General features: G+C 36.5%; 2 protein-coding genes across 4 annotated transcripts in view; one reads left to right on the plus strand and one right to left on the minus strand.

Moving 5' to 3' along the window:
- Positions 1 to 22,500, minus strand: part of LOC135198419 (uncharacterized) — a 422,470-nt gene that overhangs the window by 174,436 nt on the left and 225,534 nt on the right. The gene's annotated exons all lie outside the window — the stretch shown is intronic.
- Positions 4,723 to 12,227, plus strand: LOC135198796 (apolipoprotein D-like). Of its 3 annotated transcripts, none has more exons than XM_064226754.1 (6): positions 4,723 to 4,852; positions 6,051 to 6,192; positions 7,770 to 7,857; positions 8,352 to 8,468; positions 9,198 to 9,283; positions 11,508 to 12,227. In XM_064226754.1, exons 2-6 carry the CDS (start codon positions 6,061 to 6,063, stop codon positions 11,649 to 11,651), a joined length of 567 nt encoding a protein of 188 aa, XP_064082824.1. In that variant the 5' UTR covers positions 4,723 to 4,852; positions 6,051 to 6,060; the 3' UTR covers positions 11,652 to 12,227. The 3 variants fall into 3 exon arrangements, with proteins under 3 accessions (XP_064082824.1, XP_064082823.1, XP_064082825.1); XM_064226753.1 differs by having other exon boundaries at positions 4,838 to 4,975; XM_064226755.1 differs by lacking the exon at positions 4,723 to 4,852 and adding an exon at positions 4,889 to 4,989.

The following is a 22,500-nucleotide window of genomic DNA, read 5'->3' on the forward strand; positions in this document are numbered from 1 at the left end:
TATATATATATATATATATATATATATATATATATATATATATATAATATCTCGCCAGTTCCCTAAAACAACAGAATGCCCAATGACACAAATACTTTAATTGCTAAATCATGGACGATCCACATGTGCAGGAAACTTCCACAACATAAGCCAATTTATGCGCGTACACAAACGGTTCATCAGGAGCTCAGCAAACTCCCTATGCACATTGGCCCAAACAATTATCTCGCACGCACTTCCGTGCTTTTCGGACATTATCGCTCTAACTTTCCAATACCTGCTTCGTTCGACCATCCTCTTCTCTCCTCCACCCCCACCCCCAACCCAAAGTGTTATAAACTTTTTCCAACTTATAGATTTGAATATTTTTTGCATGATCTGAACTTCTCAAAATGATACAGCTGCTAACGTGTTCTAAAGTTTTGACCACTTCTATATATTCCAACATTTCTCACCCTTTTTTTGAATCTCCTTGCAACTAATATACAACGCAAGCACACCTAACACCCTTTGCAATGGCATACCATTACTTAGCTGGAAAAACGCTCTATGGAAACAACCACTGCAAAAGTAATTTTTTGTTTTGATAATGGGAAAATTAATCTAAGGTTTCTCGCTCTCCGCTCTTATTTTATTAATAATGTTTGCGTGGAAAGCAAATTCTGCGAAAAATATCCCAGGCAGGCAGGTTTATGGAATACGACCCAAACACAACTGCTTGAAACGGAAAATATCTTCAATTGGCCCAACGTTGCCTTTCTAGTTTTGTGAAAAAGAAAACTATTGTTACGGCTTTGTCTGTCCGTCCCACCCTTTTTCTGTCCGCTCTCGGATCTCACGGACAGTGTTGCTGAAGTACGGAATTTTCGTCTGCCATAAAAAGTCTACGGGGCTGCTATCCAAGTTTGTATGCCGATGCGGAATCCGCATCTGCATTTTCAGCAGCAATTTCTTCATATGGCGGATTCATGTAAATTTATCATGTACAAATTGCAATATTTTTCTTACTTATAAACAATTTCTCATTCAAATACAATATTATAAAAGACAAGATTCTTATCAGAATATGACGGTGATATGATTAATGTACATCAGTCTGTTAATATATTATAAAATTATGTCCTATATCATTTAATGAGTTATATACTGATGCATAAAATCTGTTATGCTTATTACAAACTTATCTGTAAATATATCTGGGACAAATAAGAAAGGAAAAAATAATACTTCTCATATGTATATATATACGTATATAGGTATTTGTACATGTATATGTATATATACAGTGCATGTATATAGATATATGTAAATATAATGTATATAAATATGTATATATAGATATGTATATGCATGAATTTATATATATGTATGTATGAATATAAATATTTATATATGTATATATATATATATATATATATATATATATATATATATATATATATATATACAGTATAAATAAAGTTTTTTTTGCCACGAAGGAAAACAATGAAAAAAGCGAGATAGCCGAGTAGTACTCGGCTATCTCGCTTTTTCATTTTTTTCCTTCGTGGCAAAAAAACCTTTATTTATGCATAGCATCACGTTTTATATACTTCGTGATCAAGTTATTCATATACATTTATATATATATATATATATATATATATATGCGTGTATATGTATTTGTATATATGTATATGTATATACATATACGTATATGCGTGTATATATATATGTATATATATATATATATATATATATATATATATATATATATATAATATATATATATATTAGTGATGTGCCTTAAGTATAACGAAATTTATATAAATCGTTCAAATCCCTATGTGCGCAGTTCATGATCATCATAATCCTACGAATAGCTACAGTAAACAAGTGATCAATTACCTCCACAATCTCCTATGGGCATACAGTTTTTATCGCTAGTAAGTAGTACGCTGAACAAGTGCGATACTCAGTGTTTTCAACGAAGGATTTTCAGTGCCAGAATTCTCGCTTTTAATTAATTTGCTGTGTACAAAGGTAATGTCCAGAGTTTCAAAAATATATCTTTGGAGCTCACGTTTCATAGACAATGAAACTTCTAATATTATATATACTTGCATCTCTGCAAAACTCGTAAAGATCAAGTGGCAACCATAATTATGCGGACTTAGTATTCTATCTTCCCAGATCGCCAATCCATGATCATGCATATAAGTTCATTGTTTTATCCCTTTCAATACTTTATAGTGACCACATACAGCAGATGGCCTATAAATGAAGAAAACATGAGTGATTATATATCTAGTTTTTTTCCCCTAGAAAACTGCTATTTTCCAAAGAAGAAACTGAAGTTGAAATTTGTGAAACTCAGGACGACAATGAATCAGTGGATTCATATGATTCACATGATTACATATCAAAAGTCTTTTTTCCTGAAGATTACTCATCTTAAGACAATAGTGTTATATTATGGGACACGCAGCCTCAAAATGTTAATTATGATGACGAGGAACACTGCATGATTATATCGTCAGATAGTGATGAACACATCAATGCAGACAATAGTGTTATATGTGACATACAGCTTCAAAATGTTAATAATGATGCCGACGAACAGTGCATGATTATATGGTCAAATACTGACGCACACATCGATTCAGATATTACATATATCAGTGGCAGACTCGGATGAAACATTGTTCACAATTAGAAAATTAAATAATTTAGTTTACCGAGTAAGGTGAGAATTTCGTTTTCTTTGTTTTCGTGTAGAAGGCCAAAAGTAAACAGCCATCGCTTGAAAAACGTAACTAAGCGCTTGCGGAAACTTGATGCAGATACAACGGCACCACTGCTTGCGAACTACTGAGGCTTAGAGGGCTGCAAATTGGTATGTTGCTCATCCACCCTCCACATCAAACATACCAAATTGTAGCCTTCTAGTTTCAGCAGTTTTTATTGTTTTAAGGTCAAAGTTATCCATAATCGTACTTCTGACAGCGCTACAGGTACCAACAACATAGGCCACCACCAGACCATAGCTGAGTTTCACGGACTGCAACTAAGAGTTTTATGGGCCGTGTACATGTTCTATTGATTATTGCTTAATTTACCTCACTGTGATTATCATTGGAACGAGTGATCACTCAGTAGAGAAATTGTGTTGTCGAGAGCTAGACCCGGGTGAGGCCACCACCGGACAGAAAGCTCGATTTCGCCGAAGAAAATTCGGCGAATTTTTTGTATGATTTATTTACTAACATTTTTCCGTCAGTAACCAACAAGGGTGGATTCTTATGTGTGTTCTGGATACAAAGATGAGAACCTCACGCTCGTCCATCATGGACGAAGTTGAATGACCTCTTCTAGTTTTATTTTAGTTTGATTTTAAACTGTTATTGTTATTAGTCTGAGTAAACCTGTATTATTCAGAACTGGAATATAAAATCTAGGACAATAGCCAAACACTGGGACCAATGAGGTCATTCAGTGCTGGAAGGAAAATGATGAGTGAAGAGGTTTCAAAGATGTAACTGGAGGAAAACCTCGCAGTTGCACTACGAATCAATGGTTAGAACAGGGTGGAAAGGAAGATGGATGAAAGGAATATGAACGGAGGTTTTGCGTCGCTATTTGTTGAACCTTTCCTGCATATCATGATATAGTTACCAAATAATATTGTCCAAAAATATTTTATTGTTACTGAATAATATTGTCCAAAAATATTTTTTTAAATTCTTTGGATTGGTCAAGTTAATATTTCTGATGCCTTTTTGTTAAATTTCATTCTTTGTATTTGGTAATAAATGTAGTAATAATTGTTTAATAAATTCCTACAATGCAATCGTTTTGAGTACCGATAAACTCAAATACCAGCCACAATTACGACGAAAACATTTATTCAATTGAGATCTGGCGTAATACAGGTTCATGATTATGCTCATTAATAAGCTGGAGACATAAGATCTGGACAATATTTCAGCGGTCTCTCGCAACAGCTTGGCTGCGATAGAGCCCAAAGGAATGGCATTACAATGTGTAACAGCAGTTACAGCAATAAGTTCTCTTGCAGTAAATGGGAATCCTCTTTAGATTACAAGGGTGTAAAAGGCTCGTGTGCACAATGCTACGGCAAATAGAAATACTCTCATCGAACTTTGGAAAAACGAGTTTGTTATGAATACGAATCTGGCCATACTTCAGAGGTTCGAGTGTATATTTGATGATCCCGTACATTGGCATAAAGAGCTTTACATTTCCTTCATTTACATCAATTCCAATGTTTTTTAAAGTCACCAGCATAAGAATGTTCAAGTTATTCACGATAAAATCAACTAAAAAAACAAGAACTTGCCTGTCGTGTTTCATACAGAGCAGAGAAAATAAGCCACCATAAAACAACAACCAACAACGAAGCAAAGATATGCAAGTAAACAAATATTAAAAATAAACCAGCCGGTGTCGGTGTATTCCCCTTCACCGGTGTATTTTTTCTCCAAAAAATTCGAATGTTTCCGTCGTAAAATGGAGGCCTTACATAGTTTCAAATCCGGGGAAAAATGCAAAACTGCCGTTTCCTTACCACCTTACTTTTACGTAATTCGGTTTACATAACCTTCGTTCGGTCTCAAGGGACGTGATAAGGTACAAACTTCAAGGGGTGTTTGGAGGGGGGAGGGAGCGCTGGCTGGGGGAGAGTAGGGGGCTAATGCGTCACAGGTGGCAGGATAAATCTACATAAGGCTAATGGACACCATATGACGTTCTCTCTCTCTCTCTCTCTCTCTCTCTCTCTCTCTCTCTCTCGCTTTATATAACTAGCCGTCGGACTGAACATTATCACAGATCTACCGTGAGAACTTGAAAGGCAAGTGTTTCAGTACTTTGTTTCACATAAGATGAAGGCAATCAACAAATCTTGAGCAGTCTTCAACTTAGCGTCAGCTGAAGAAGATCAAATCTCAGTGCTCCACAAGAATACAAGTGAAAAGTAGATTTCAAACTGTAATACGGTTATATATACACGAGTTCTTTTTTATTGTTTTAGATTCTGGTGGACATCAATTCTTTTCTCCAGAGTTTCTTAGAAAAATGAAGGCTGTGTTCGTACGAGCGAAGAGCTTATTCCCTCCTACGCTAGTGGCGGGGTTGCCGTTTTTTTTTCAATAGGCCTGAAATATTGGGTTAGAAACATTCCCCAGTTTTATACTGCCACCTATACAACGCACAAAGAATAATTTTCCAGAGTAACAAATTTGATGTTTTCGAGATAAACTTTTGGTGATGAGTTTTAAGGAAAAATCTGAAACTTTTCCAAACTTCAAAACAAGAGCAGTTAAAAGTGTACTCACTTTTCCTGCCACTTTTACATAACGCAAGGTAAAAATATCGAAACGATCCTTCTACATGCGGGAGCACCGATCTTTATCTAAAAGTAACGGCGTAATTAAAACAGTCAGGGAAGTTTTTAAACAAATTCTAATAAGATCAAAGTCCCGTGTCTTTTGCTAAACAGTAAATATATGTTTTTTATGATAATCGCAATTTTTAGACGTGTAGAGATTTGACTTCAGAGTTACATGTGTTGAATGACGTTATCGTACTATACTATGGTGATTTTAGTTAAATGTTTTAGCTTAACGTTTTTTTTTTTTCTTGTCAACCATCAAATACCTGGTATGACCTAGTAAAAGAATGAAAACCCACAATCCGTTTTTGTTAACTGAAGAATGATGATTCCTATATTTTAGACTTCTGGTCCAAGACGAATTTCAAAGGTTTGAGATCGATCAGTCATTTGTAGCTTAAACTATTCTCACGGTTTGGTAACGAAAAGCAGGAACTTAATTAAAACCACCGGTTGTTTTCCTGCCCCGAGAAGTTTGAAATTACAAATCTGAAAGAACTACTGCTACTCTTGACAGTAACAATGACTTTTAGACAAGTCCAGATCCAGCTACATTTTAAGTTGTTTTTCCAAACTGGCGGTATATTGTATTTAGTAACATGTATACATTTTTCATAATGATATTTACAAGTTCTTCGTCATCCATCTCAATCCTCAGGTCAGCCATAATGATGTTGGTAGCGTTAGCAGTATTGGCACTGTTTGCAAGTGCCGCTCAGGCGAAGCCCTTCGTGGTAGGGCACGTCAGCGAGGGACTCTGCCCAAACATCACTGAAAAATATGACTTCGATCCTGTGCCGGTGAGTCTCATTGATGTCTGTTCTCCCAGGATTTAATTTCAGTGCGTTTGTCTTATTAACAAGTTAACCCTCAATCATTCCGGTATAATGTACATGAAAATGAATTCATTATACCTGCGGTTAGACAATTTGCTTAGGTCCTGTAACAGGTGTTAGAAGGCAACTCAAGTTGCAAAATATGACTGGAGTGTTGACGCAACATTACTTGAGAGAATTCTGTGCTACGTTTGAACAAGAAAGAAAGAAAGAAAGAAGCTTTAGATATGTGAGTGAGCTACGTGCAAAGTATAGGAGTGACCAAGAAAGGCTGAAAGGACGAGAATACAGTAATAAAAGTGACCACAGATTTGCATTTTGTATTGAGGTGGGTCTGACGAGAATGACGGGCAGAAAAGATTGAACCTGTGGTGGCTCTATCCTTGGCAGTTTCAGGTCAGACACAGCATAGAACAAACTGGTTATTTTCATTTTTCCTTATTCTATGCAAACATCAACCGCTTCCCCTTTTTCGTAGAAACTAATTTTTAAGGAAAATATTGGTATACATTAAAATGCACTTATAAAATCGCATGAAGTGGCAATCCCATGTTTCATCAAATTCTAAATAGAAGTCAAAACTAAAATTTGAGATAGACCGACTAGTCGAGTTTGGAGATCATGTAGTTTTCAGAACTTTATCATTCTCCCCTTCCCACTCTGATGAGAGTGACATCATACGAGTTCAAGTTCCTAATTAGAGTCGTTTATCGATCTCACCACTATTTTACAATGAGAGTTATTCTGAGAGTGCACTCTTATTCCACAGCTTTTGACACTATGCAGAAACTGCACACCGATTTCAAGTTCATTATTCAAGATTACAGTCAAAGCTAAAACTGAAAGGTCAACAAATAATCGGAAAACAATCTTGTTAGATATCCAGTAACTTAGTCATAGCTAAAAGATTACGGTGCTACTTTGACTTGTTATCTATACGTCACCGACTCCGAGGTGCTAGTACCAAAGAAGGCGGAAGCTCCCTGGGGATCAAAGTACTATATAAACCCATATCTATAATGTGTGGTCTACAAATTACATTAATAAACGATGAACTAAGGAACCTCCGTAACGAGGCTATAAAACTGACAATTAAAAGCCACAGTAGTGTTAAAATATATTAGTCTACAATATTAAAAATTACCTGACCAACACTCAAATTGTAACGCTCCCTCCATTGTTTGACCATCAGTAGGACTGAAAAGGGATACGGAGCAGTATCCGAAAGTCTCTCCTAGTAATTTTCAGCAGTGTGCAATATTATATTTTAACACTACTGTGGCTTTTAATTGTCAATAAACTATATCTTGTATTAAACACGGCGTCCTAAGGAGCTTGTGCCTTATTTACTACTATTTTTATAGCGCCTCTCAGTAGGTGACGTGTAGATAACAGTCGTTGTTATCATCATCAGGACCCCTCAACATTTAATATTTTGGTTCACGTAAATGAAGCAGGCTTTGCATCTGTACAGACACTCACACTCGAGCACATTTCTAAAACTGCATTCTACCAATTTTTGCTCTTCTCTGCTACCTCAGTACCTCGGCCGATGGTACGAAATCGAGAGGTTCGAGATGATCTTCGAGAGCCAAATGGACTGTGTGAACGCCATCTACAGCGACCTAGGTGGGTGCCAGTCCTTGACCTCAGACCTTCATTCCCTCTCCCCCCTACCCCCCTTACCGGCCAATCTCTCTCTTTCTCTCTCTCTCTCCGTCCTCATCTCTCCCTCTCCCCCTTTCCTCTCTCTCCGCGGCCTTTTTCCAGAATGTAATCCTACTTTGTGTGTGTTTGTGTCTGTGTGGTGTGGGTGACATATGCATACTGGATGTACCTTTCAGTGGCCTTTGCATTAAAAATTATCATCAAATTAAGCCCTCTCTCTCTCTCTCTCTCTCTCTCTCTCCTTCCTTTATCGGATGTAACCCTACTTTTTCTTCAGTGTAGCGTGGGTGACATGTATACTAGGATATAGATTCTTGTGGCTTATACATTAAAAATGATACACGAATTAAACTGAATAAGATATAGATTACTATCGATGGAAAAAATGCATTGAAAAAAGAAAGAAAAAAAAGATTAACTCAAATAATGCAAATGATTGTTTTATTTTTCGACAGGCGAAGGATATGTCGAAGTCCACAACTCTGCCAGGAAAAAAGACGGAACCCCAACCGATATCATAGGAAAAGCACATGCCATAGCACCTGGTGTCTTGTTGGTCGAGTTTGCTGGACGTGAGTCTGGTGGACAAATTTGTTTCCATGTACAAAATGCATTCTAAATGCATTTTCGCTCATAGGAGCCACAAGTACTGTGGGTCTAGTACATTGATGAATATATATATATATATATATATATATATATATATATATATATATATATATACCTACATATATATATATATATATATATATATATATATATATATATATGATATATAATATATAATAATATATATATATATATATATATATATATATATATATATACTTATACATGTGTGTATTTGTATGCACACATATATGTATTCTCACAAAGACACTTGATACACGCACACACATATACTATATACAAATATGTATATATATATTCATATATATATATACATAATATATGTTTGTGTGTGTGTGTGTGTTTGGTGGTGAATACAGAATATATCCGTGTATACATACATATTTATGTTTATATATATAAATATATATATATATATATATATATATATATATATATATATATATATATATATAATAGTATCATATTCGAGGATTCCTTTATTTTCATATTTACTAAACCTTTAAAATACCAAAAAAAGTTCATCTAGGCTTGAAATTAGTAGAGTACCTTAAAAAAATTCATGAGGCTTCGAAAATACCAAAACCGGCCTTTGGTATAAAAATCCCATCCGATGATCTGATAATATGACAAGATATTAAATTCACTCGTCTTAACATTTTTCTTCCCAGATATTCCAGCGGAATACCACATCCTGGACACCGATTATGAGAATTTCTCCTCAGTGTACAACTGCATCCAGGAAGGAATTCTTCGTGTAAGTAGAGAGAGAGAGAGAGAGAGAGCGGGCAGGGGGAGGGTGAACTGAAATTTACAGCAATTGTATCTAAACGTAGTCAAATGAAAGCAATTAGTCATAAATTACCTGACTAAAATACGGCTGGGAGTCGTCAGGTAAAAGATCCATAATGGATGCTGTTGAAGTTTGGCCCATTCAAGACTAAATACAGCAGTTGTATTCTAATTTAACCTCTTTTTATGTTTATAAATTTTCTTTGAGGTCACGCGTTCATTACATGACTACTAAACACAGCAGATATCGTAATCAGTAAAGACAAGTACATAGCAGATCAAATCTAACTGAAAAAAAAAAAACGCATTCAGGTGAGAAATTTGTCCGAGATATTTTTAAGAAAATTTATCCAAAATAGACTTGGTTGTAACCTTTACTTGAATTTCACCTCTCTCCTCTCTTTCAATTATCTGGGTGACTGGCTCTATTCCATCCCATTATCCCCTAAGATGACAAAGGAAGTTATGTCAATTTGCACCCTGAAAACGTAGCAGCGCGAATCAGACCATTAAATAAATAAATAATCTGAATAAATAATTAGCATAAGTTTAAACAACTCACCACAGGGTAGGAGTTTGAAGTGATATATGAATAAATTTATGAAGGCAAAAAACATGCAAGGATATTTAAGAACTGACAGCCTTACGCTGATGCATATTCTTGAATCACTTCAGAGAGAGAGAGAGAGAGAGAGAGAGAGAGAGAGAGAGAGAGAGAGAGAGGAGGGGGACGGGGTGAGGGAGCTCTCAAAGTTCAAGAACGCCCAGTGATTAATATGGCTTCCCTTCTTCCTGAGGCCACGCTCCAGAGAATTAAACGGAAAAGCGGGCGCATCCGCCCGGGGCCAAAAATATGCAGCATGCATTTGGCAGTCATATCTCAATAGCCCGGATGAGCAGACTGGAATCCATCCAAGTATTATTTTACTGCGCTTTTAGAAGTTTCTTGGCAGCCGCAATAGCGTATTGTTTGCAAGATGCCACAGTCGTAGCTTTGAGATTCCGCGAGGAGAGGAAATCGCTGTGCATTTGTGCATTAAACCCCGATGATGATGATGAAAGACGCGCGCGCGCTCTCTCTCTCGAACAGCCAAACATCTCAAGGTCCTTAAAATGCAGAAGATGGATGTCCTCGATGTGAAATGACGTGAGAAATTTATTTTCGTTTGCTGAAATGAATCAGGGCCGAAAATGTTGTGTTCAGAAAACTTTGGCATTCGAGATATAAAGTACGAAAAAAGTAAATAAAAAAGATGGTATTAATAATATTTCGGTATTAACGATGCGAATATTAGGAGTCTCTATTAGAGGGAAAAAACAGAAACAATAATTAAACTAGAAGTTTATGATTAGAGACCTTCGGTATTAAGAATGCGACATACAGACTCCTGAAGTAACACTGTGCATAACCCCACTGGCAAAACTAAACTCATGACATATTTGAAAACCTCAGATCGTTGAAATACATTTTCTTAATAGAGCACTTCTAACGCCAAAAAGAAGCTTCCGTTATTTTAATGTTTTTGATGATACAAGAAAAATGTCTCTTCCACTGTCTTTTCTTTCGTTAAGCTCCAGACTTTTTCTCTGTCCGACTAATTTCGCAAGTGCCCCACCTCTCCTTCATATTTCTCACCCCCCCCCCCCCCCCCCCCGCAACCCCCACCCTCTCTCTCTCTCTCTCTCTCTCTCTCTCTCTCTCTCTCTCTCTCTCTCTTTGGAACTTTTTGTTCCGTGCCCGGTGCATTAACTAGCACCTTTATCGTGAGAAACATTACCATTTAAGTTACTTTGCATGAAGTTTGGCTTTCATTTGCATTGCAACAGACCCTTTAGTAATAATAGTTTGCAATGAAAACATTTAACATTTTAAATGTACCGTCAAAAGTTATTTTGACGTAAATAAACTTTGAAACGCGCTATTTTTGTAATCCGAAATTTTAATTTTTGTCAAATCTGATTACTGGCATTAAAAAGTGAACAGTTACAGATGTCTGTCTGTCTGTCTGACTCTAGCGATCCGTTTCATTGACTGAAATTGCAAGTGAATCTAATGTCAAAGATAAATCATATTATTAAGCTTTGACCGAATTAAAAGACGCATATTATCCATCGGTTTAAATCAGACACGCCCACACGAATACAAGAGTTTCAAGCAACCTCTTTAATTTGTCTCTATTTGTCCACAGTTCCAGTTCGCTTGGGTACTGTCCAGGACAATGACGCTAGATGAGGCCATCTACACCCACGCTAAGCAGGTCTTCGCCGATAATGACATCGACGTCACGATCTTCCAGACCACTTATCAGGGAGACGACTGCCCTTATCCCTAAGTCGCCTCTCATCTCTTATCTGATACAGTGGTTCTCAATCTTTTTTAGCCATCGCACACTCTCATCATATGTCAGAATGTCATCCCCCTCCATACACTCCAACATCCTTTCCAAAATTGTCTTCTTCAAAAGGTTCATTCCACATAATAAGCAACAATGCTCCCACGAACACAAAAGCTGGTGATGAGAAAGCCAAGCGTGACCTTTCATTAGTGTGGATCGATGGCATTTGTGTGGAACTAGACCCAGTTTGAGCCTGCCAATCTGTGGTCACAATTCCGCCTCCACCCCCGGCAACCCCCACCCACACTTAAACTCTGAAATTCCGCCTTAGTGGGGAATGAACCTCTGATTGAGAACCACTGTAGACTTATCAGCTACGTCAGGAATCTTCCGCCATTGCCAATAATATGAAATAACTACGGCTTCCATAGCACACCGAGAAATACGTAAATGGGACAGGTTTTCAAAATTGTTAATTTCATCAAATATGTTCTTTTATCAGCTTCATTGACAATAAGTTCATGATTCAGCCTGATGTTTTGACGAAAATACTGAATACACTATCACTGATAATTGATTCTGTTATTACCTAAATCATGTAACTTGCATCATCGACTCCAATCTGCTAACAGAACGTTGTGTAATATGATTACACAAATATGTTTCGATCTAGATTTTAAATAATGAAGTAAATTAATTAGAATTCATTACAATTAGATCAGCATTGGTGCAATAGGAATTTAATCAGTCTTGATTAATCCTGGCTAAAATCAAGTATTTAAATTATCAGTAATCTTCAAATTGCCCTGGACTCATCATCCAGTTATCTCTTCATAAAAATCAACAAAAATTAAATTCTGGAACTGGATTATTTTGAGTTCCATATATCTAGTCAGTGAATAATTCAGAGAGAATGGAATATAGAATTTAGCCCAAGTGCAAATCGCTGGGACCTATGAGGTCACTCAGCGCTGTAAAGGAAATTGACATGAATAAGGTTTGAAAGATGTATGGGCAGGAAAACTTCGCAGTTGCCCCATGAATCAACTGTGAGCAGAGGGTGGAAAATAAGATGGAAGAAAGAATATGAAAGGAGGTACAGTTAAAGGGATGAAAGCGGTTGCGGCTAGGGGCCGAAGGGACGCTGCAAAGCACCTTCAGTAATGCCTAAAGTACACCGCATGAGGTGCACTGACGGCACTATCCCGCTAAGGGGGTGAATGATTTTAGATTCAACTATCAATCATTATTGATAGTCATCTTCAACTAATGAAGCCGAAGAGTCGTTGAAATAATGATATTTACTTTAGTGTTTCTCCTTCAGACCCGGCTATTTTTCATGAATAATATTTTAATAAATATCCTGGCTTCTTTTGAAGAAAAGGGCGTGGTATAATAATACAACAAATGGAAAAAGAAACCCACAAGATTATTGAGAATAACATGTTAACTTGTAAGTATCTACGTAGTATTTTTGTTAGCCTCGATAACCTTGTGGGTTTCTTTTTCCATCTTCACCAGAAAACTGAAAGAAGTTTTGGTTTGGTTTAGTACAGCAAATACTACAGCAACAAGAACAATGAAGATAAATTTACGTTTTTATCAATAACATTAATAATAATACCACGTTTTTATCAAACTAGAGACGTAACCACAATAATATTGAACATAAAAATTTTCTCAGCGACTACTGATGCCTGAGAATGTTTCAAGTTATGGAATGAAGATTACAAACGTCACTCACGACAGAATTTATTCCAAATAACGGCTGATAAATTAAGTTAATCGAAGAAAATGCGACCGAAATGGCTGAGATGTTTCATTGCCATATTGAGTAACTGGATTTTTCTTAAATGTAAAATCATTCCATAGTGGAAATAAAAACCACTAAAGTAGATTCACATCAACCGTGCATTTGATGTCTAGGCCAGTCTCTTACGACGCTCTACATTGCTTGTTGACAAGCCAATCACAGGGCTGGAAACTCTCAGTCTCTCGAGAGAGTTCACAAAGGCAGGATGTATGTTCCACTTCTCCTGAAGGACGTATACCGCAGGAAAGGTGGAACATAGATCCTACCCATGTGAACTCTCTCGAGAGACTGAGAGTTTCCAACCCTGTGATTGGCTTATCAACAGCCAATCAATAGCGACGTAAGGGATTGGCCTAGACATCAAATGCACGGTTGATGTGAATCTTCTATAGTCATTCTGATTTGCTTCTCAAATGTTAACAAAAAACTATTGATAAGCTGTGAAAAGCATACACTTCTTTAGATTTTTATCCTTTCAACCAAATTAAACCTACTGAAATGAAACTTTAATGTCTTTATAATTTCATTACAATCAAAATAATTTTAGTTAAACTCGAAAAATTTGGGACCTGCCAAAACTAATCATCATAAAGAAATATTAGCCCTAGATAACGACCCCCGAAAACTTTTGGTGGTCACTATCTAGGAAAGATCTTACTGTTTTTTTTTTTTTACTTCTCTTTCTGATAGTGATATGTGCAAAGCGTACAATAACAACCATTGAAGAAGAGACTTCACTTTATGAGTTATGTTAAAATTACCTCCACTTAAACTATACATACATACATATACATACACACATACACACACACACACACACACACACACATATATATATATATATATATAATTATTGTATATATATATATATACATATATATATATATATATATATATATATATGTATATATATAAATATGACTGGTAGAAATTCTGTAACAACAGAATTCCATCTAATAAAAGGAGCCCATAAAAACACCAAAATATAGAGAGGAAAGTACTATATTTCAGAGACTGCTGTCTCTCTCTTCAGGTATATGAACCTGAAGAGAGAGACAGCAGTCTCTGAAATATAGTACTTTCCTCTCTATATTTTGGTGTTTTTATGGGCTCCTTTTATTAGATATATATATATATATATATATATATATATATATATATATATATATATATATTGTAACGGTCCTTTTCCTCAGTTATTAAAAATTAAATAATTTTCTTACCAAACTCTGTTCACAACAAGAAGCTAAGTCCACAATGAGTGGAATAGCTCTCAAATAATATCAAAGTGCAAAAATTAATTCATGGGGGAAAACGAAACACAACAAAAATACTTAAATTTAATACAAAAATATCCAGACAGAAGTTATTCCTGAACCACGGAATACATATATTAATGAAAACCAACCACCCTGAAATATTTATAAAACAACACACTAACCCAATTAAGATAGCAAAAAGCAAAGATACATCCACAAAGAGAAGGGGGTTCAGACAGGAGAAGGCATACGGAAAGCAAGAATATCCTATCAATTACAAACTAAACCCTAGCGGTGGTTTCCCTCCTCTTAAACACTGGAGCTGTTGCCGTGATCTCCTTAATTACATATATGTACTTCTGTTCTCCGTAACACTGGAGTTATAACCGTGATCTTTATAATTACTTATATGCCTCTGCGTCCAGAGACAAAAGTGAAGTGGCAAAGTGATATAAGTAGGTATATATATTTTTGTGATACTCCACAGGATCCACACATTAGCGATCCTACGTCCTCGAGGATGATCCTCCAGAAAACCCGGGACGTCCAAATCAAACCAGAGCCAAGGGCATCACAAAGATCGCCTGAACATTCCAAAAATATTAATCACTTATACCTTGGCTAAGCGAGAGCCCCTCGACATTTACTGAGCCGAGGGTGAGGCAGGATGAAGCGTAATCCTTCAAGAATAATCATATATCCAAATAGGCGATAAGTATCAAATCCAAGTCACCAGGAGTAAAAAGGCTCAGAGATCAACTGACTCCTTCAGTCGAAACAATCTCCGACACAGCCACGGTGACAGCACCACTCGCTCACAAATATATGGAAAGACAGAATGGTCATTAGTGGCAATTACCAAACAGACAAACCACCGGGGAGGAGGAAAACAAATTAAATGGATAATAATACAATTCATATACATAACAAAAACAAGAATAAAATAACTAAGAATAAAATATCACAACAAAGTGACAATATATTTATATATATATATATATCTATATTATATATATATATAGTATATATATATATATATATATAGTATATATATATTATATATTATACTATATATATGTGTGTGTGTGTGTGTGTGAGTGTATCTATATATATTATATATATATATATATATATATATATATATATCTATATAATATATAGTATATAGTATATATATATATATATATTATATATATATATATATATATATATATATATATTAAAGTTGAAGGCGGTTGCTTGAAACCAGATAAGCATCATCGGAGGGTGGAGAGATACCAAAATCCTTTAAAGTTATTTATTATGCTGACGTTTTAGGACCATGTGTCCCATTTTCGAAGCTAAAAAATTAAAAGAATAACAGAATTAAAATGAGACTCAGATTAAAACATGATAAAAAGTTATTTCTTAACAAAATGCAAATTAGGCACAGGAGAAGGAAACAGTGATTACCAAGTAGTGCTGAAGGCAAAAGCTGAGTGACTGTCAAGGTCCGTTTTGGTGCCGACGGAAACTCAAGAGAGGTACAGAGGAGTTGACGTGGACTGAGTATTTAGTTGGGGAACCAGTTGTTTGATAAAAAGAGATTCGAGTATTGCCAATTGGTGTTCGTTTGGAGCTTTGCCTATGATTTTGAAAGCCTTGTAATTTATATTGTATTTGCATTTTTTCCCATGATCTCTAATACAGGAAAATTCGGGGTTTGATAGTATATACTAGTATGTAGTATATAGTATGTAGTGTATATATATATATATATATATATATAGTATATATATATATATATATATATATATATATATATTATATATATACATATATATAACATATTGTATACATTAATTAATATAAATACATAATATATCTATATATATATATATATATATATAATTGTATTATAGTATATATATATATTACATACATAAACTTTTACGTACATCGTCAAGATATGCCTCTTTGGAGGATACTTCTTCAAAGTCCGCACTGATAAAATAATATATCTCAGACTCTCGCTTCAGTTCGTAACGAAGAGAACGCAACCAAGCTGCCTTCGGATGAAAGGCTGGAGAGGAAATGGAACAATACCGGGAAAATAAATAAGGAACGTTCGCATTCTTTATGACCAACTAAGTGAAAGCAGAGGGCACATTTTTCTTTGGTAATTTCAGGCACTGGGGAGACTTTATCCCAAATTCAATCATTTAAACATCTCTGGAAAAATATACAGCTCCCTTGCTTTGCCTCGGAGTCCTTTTTTTCGAGAGTCCGGACCGACGATGTTTAAAGCTGTATCTGCATTTGACGGCCATTTTCCGATATGGTAAAAACAAAAATCACTCTTTCGAAATATATGAGCAATAAAGATTATAATTACAATAGGTATTTCTACATACAATGTATGTTTTTAGTAGAGGATGCTCCATATTATCCCGGTCTTCAAGGCAGCATAATAAGCACAATAAAACCCCATAACAAGTTATGGCTTCGCCACATTTAGATAACCTTACTCACGGTGAGATTTTGAAATCTTTTTCAGTATCTTACAACTCACTGGTCCCTAGCATCAACTTTAAATTAGAATAAGAAACTGAAGTTAGATATCCATTCCTAGGTATATTTACAGTGAGAGATTCCAATGCATATGATTTGACAGCATTCAGAGCGCTAGTGATCTCAGCCACTCATTCGGTTTTCTAAGCTGATACGACAATCATGCAAAAAAAAAAAAAAAAAAAAAAAAACTGATAAGCTAGCTGTTGTTCCTTCGAGCGCTTCCCACTCAGTCACAGAATTCCATAGCTTTGGAATTTATCATCATAAAGGAACAACTGCAATTTTATACCCTAAATTCATCACTAGGAAAGCCATCAAGAAGATTAATACCGTCTGGTTCAGAAGCAACAACGCATGTAATTGCACTGACGTCAGCTACAATATAGTGTTACCAGACACAGAGCATACACACACACACACACACACACAAAGGCAATGAAACATTTCGACTCGAAATGTCCTTTCACTTCCTTCACTTTCAAAACCATCGGAGCATTTCTCAATAATATAAAACAAAATAATTATGATGTTTTAGCCAGCGTTTAAATCATCCCCTCCACAGGTACTTGTGCTATACATGTGTTCCTCGTTGGACAGGTGGTTTCCGTGCTCGCCTACCAATCTGGTGGTTCGAAGTTTGATTTTCCGCTCGGCCAATGAGGAATCAGAGGGATTTATTTTTGGTGATAAATTAATTTCTCGATTTAAAGTGGTTCAGATCCCACAATAAGCTGTAGGTCCCGTTGCTGCAAAGCCGATTGGTTCCTAGCCACGTAAAAAATATCTAATCCTTCGGACCAGTACCAGGAGAGCTGTTCATCGGCTCAGTGGTATGGTTAAACTAAGATATACTTAACTTATACATCTACGTATAACACAAGAGATCTGTTAGGATTTGTCCACCTAGTACGGATCATTGTGCATTGTATTCAGTGGTACAGCTCCTCCCTCATCTCTGAAATATCTTCCCCTCAAGAGGAAAGACACAGAAGCATCACTCATTAACAAAACAAACAGGATTGATTTATCCGAAGGCCAATGAAAAGGGGATTTGGATGATAGGACCCAACTGCGGTAAACCCTTCAGAAAATAAGCGCTCCAATCGCCCAAGTGTGAATCGGTGTTAATACGTAATTTCCCTTAGGCAGTGACCACTAAGCCCTACCCCTTTTTTTTAGGAAATTCCCTCTAGAGACCACTTACACTCACATCTCACCGACCTCTACCTTTACAGCCTTACACTACCATACATTTATATTAGTTACCCTGAAGAATGAAATAGTGTAGCATCTGAGAAGCACAATTTTCCTTGTACAAGCTATCGTAGATTCACATCAACCGTGCATCTGATGTCTAGCCCCATCCCTCACGACGCTCCTGATTGGCTGTTGATAAGCCAATCACAGGCCTGGAAACTCTCACTCTCTCGATAGAGTTCACATAGGCAGGATGTATGTTCCATCTTTCCTGAGGGATACGTCTTTCAAAAGTATCCCTCGAGAGACTGAGAGTTTCGAGCCCTGTGATTGGCTTATCAACAACCAATCAGGAGCGTCGTAGGGAACTGGCCTAGACATCAGATGCACGGTTGATGCGAATCTACTATAACCTTCTTTATATATGTGGTATATGTCAGTCAAACCAGGCACTGGGGTACTTTCAACCATTCAGCGCTTAAAGACAGTGAAAAGATCGAGTTGGTGTGGTTGGACAGCAAGATAAAGATATCCAGAAAATATAGGAGATGAATTATAAAGATCAAAAGGAGGAAATGGGAGAAAACCACAGAGTTGCACTAAAAATTGATAATCGTCAGAGAGGTTGGACAGCAAGACTGAAGGAATGAAGCGGGACTGTAAGAAAAAGTTCAAGGGTGAAAAATGGGTGCAGCCAGGGGCCAACGAGCCGCTGCCAACACCCGTTAGTAATGCCTACAGTGCGCCAAGTGAGATGCACTGCGGCACTAACCCCCTACAGGGTTTTTAATGGTGAGAACTTCCTTTCAAGCCTAAAAAATAGAAGAAAAAACCTGCAAAAGAATAAGAAAGGGAGAAAAGAAAACTCCTCACAAGATTTAAAAACCGAAAAAGCTCCCCCTCCATTACTCCCCGCTGGAGGTCGTATCTATAATTCCCTTTGATGTCGCCGCGATAAATCTTTTTGATGCTGTCGTGAATCAACGAACAGGATCTCAAAAGCGTATTATAAATCTCCTCTCCAGTTCTCTCCACTTTTCAGGCCGAAGGAAAGAAAATGAATGGAATAAAATAAGAAATCCCTCCCCCCCCCCCCCCCCCCCCCCCCTCCCCCCCCCCCCCCCCCCCCCCCACAACCTCCAAGTCCCGTTTTCCCTTTTGTCCCTTCATCTGGCATCAACTATGAAAAATTTGCCTTACTCACGGTGACTGATTGAAAGCTATAGGGAAAGGGAGGCCACTTCTGTACATAGAAGTTTTTCATACTCTGTCTCGAAAGGAGTTAACGTTCACAGTGTTCGTGAATTCAACTTGGCATTTGTTGGACTGAAGTAACCGCTTCGCCCTGGTCTTTTGGGACTGGTGTTTGGGGGTTGGGGAGTGGGATGGCTTTACTCTTCTTCCATTAAGAGAGAGAGAGAGAGAGAGAGAGAGAAGAGAGAGAGAGAGAGAGAGAGAGACTTCTTGAAATGTGACATTTTGCGTATACAAACTAACTTTCCCAGTCTTTTCAAAGAATTTCATCATAAAGAGAGAGAGAGAGAGAGAGAGAGAGAGAGAGAGAGAGAGAGAGAGAGAGTTCTTGAAATGAGATATTTTGCGTATACAACTAACTTTTCCAGGCTTTTCAAAGAATTTCACCATACACACACACAGAGAGAGAGAGAGAGAGAGAGAGAGAGAGAGAGAGAGAGAGAGAGAGAGACTTTCTTGAAATGTTTGACATTTTGCGTATACAAACTAACTTTCCCAGTCTTTTCAAAGAATTTCATCATAAAGAGAGAGAGAGAGAGAGAGAGAGAGAGAGAGAGAGAGAGAGAGAGAGAGTTCTTGAAATGAGATATTTTGCGTATACAACTAACTTTTCCAGGCTTTTCAAAGAATTTCACCATCACACACACAGAGAGAGAGAGAGAGAGAGAGAGAGAGAGAGAGAGAGAGAGAGAGACTGACAATGCCTCAGTAAATAAAAAGGCAAGCAGAAAATCAAAAGCCGGTCGCAATCCGCCTCGTCATTCCCAAACCGCCGAATTAGTCTTGGTAATCGCTTCGGGAAAGCTTTTAATAGCGAAGCTTGAAATGCCAAGTGGCTGGTCTAATGGAGAGTCCGGCTTAGGCTGCAGCTCCTCCATTATTATCGAATAGCCTCCGGCTGAAGTTGATGAAATAACAACGGGGGATACTGGCATCGCTGTCGAATTTAATGAGCATTTGTTGCATCTTGAATAATGCTTCCACTGTTACTCATAGATGATTTGCCTTCGGTATTTTGTCGAGAAATGAAGTAGGGAAAGTTGTGGCGTTTAATATGACGAAGAGTCAAGTTGAAAAGAGAATATTTTATGTTTTCATACTGGAAAGGGGATTTTTTCAACGTATTTACAACGGGGTCTCAAAATTTTTATTGTAATTGTTAAAATAAAGTGAAGTAATAACGGAAAATCTTTTTAATCTTTTTATTCTGAAAAGGGGAAGCCTTTCAAGGTACATCATCTCCCACAACTTCATCAACACACAAAGGAAATTTGTCAATATTTATAAAAGGGCCACAAAATTTTGATTATGGATGTTAAAATAAAAATTGATATTTCGTTTTGGAAAGCATCCTATAGGTAATAATTAACAAAAGGCAATAATAAATATTTGTTAGGCAAACACCCACCCGCTCAGAGAGCATATTCAGTGCATCCTTCATATGGTGAAATGAAGGAGGAAGTGATTCAAATGATAAATGGAGATTAATATTCAAGGAAGATGATCAATCTTAACATCTAGCCTTTTAAACACACACACAGAGAGAGAGAGAGAGAGAGAGAGAGAGAGAGAGAGAGAGAGAGAGAGAGAGAGAGAGAATGTTTTGGCTTGCTATTTTCATATTCTTGCTATTTATTTGTAAGCAACTCAGAACAGAGGAGGGTAAAGGAGAGAGAGAGAGAGAGAGAGAGAGAGAGAGAGAGAGATAACCATAAGCAGGTCTTGAGCAAACAAATGGTCCATTCTAATATATTCAAGTAGAGACTGATGACAAATGTAGTCATTTCGAACTCTGGATGGACCATCTGTATTACTTGAGCGACAGAGAAAAACTGCCTTTTGAAATAAAATCTAAAAATGCTCATCTTAAATTAATCATTCAGAAGCCCTGTAACGTCGTAAATGAAGATTCTGGAAGCTTCAAAGATTCTGGAATATTTGCGAAGCCTTTGTTTTCCATAGTGAAGAAGTTGGAACCCGTATGTTTGGAAGTCCTATTCCCCCAAATGAAGGATTTAGAAATCTATGTAATAATCTCACTTGAGGGTTTTGGCGACCACGTATCATCCCAATTGCATGATCTAGAAGTCTTATCATCGCAAATAAACGATTTGTATTCTTTCAGTGTTTATAATAAAGGTTTCCTACCTTAACATTCACATTCGTCCAATTTATCAAAGTACAGCATATCAGTTGTTAAAGATTTGCTGTTTTTGACTCAAACGATTAAGTTTAATCAAAGAACAAATCAAGACAGGATTAATGCAGACTATTTCCTCAATTAAGATCCTTGTCATTAAAAATGAACATCACTTTCTTTGAATGCCATATCCTTTCAAAGCTTGAATTTCAAGTCAGTGGCCCCTACGTGTTCCATGTGAATAATGTTCATCTTCGGAATAATAATAATAATAATAATAATAATAATAATAATAATAATAATAATAATAATAATAATAATAATAATAATAATAATAATAATGCAGGTTGAACAATGTACAAAGAGTGGATGATATTTCCACCAAAAAGCATATAAATACTCAAAATTTTCTCAGATGCTTTGGAGAAGATGAAGGCAGCTAACCCAGCCACACATTACCTAACCTACCTTGAAAGCACGGGACTTAATAGTAATGCCAGTCGTTAACACATGCCTAGGTAGAATTATTGTGAAATTCAAGAAATATTACTATTGAAAGGCCTTAGGCCACAAAGTAGTCCAAAGAGCTTCCCGAGGTGAAAGTATATCTATGAGAAAAAAGTCAACAGC

The sequence above is a fragment of the Macrobrachium nipponense genome, chromosome 22 (genome assembly GCF_015104395.2).
Source record: "Macrobrachium nipponense isolate FS-2020 chromosome 22, ASM1510439v2, whole genome shotgun sequence".
NCBI lineage: Eukaryota > Metazoa > Arthropoda > Malacostraca > Decapoda > Palaemonidae > Macrobrachium > Macrobrachium nipponense.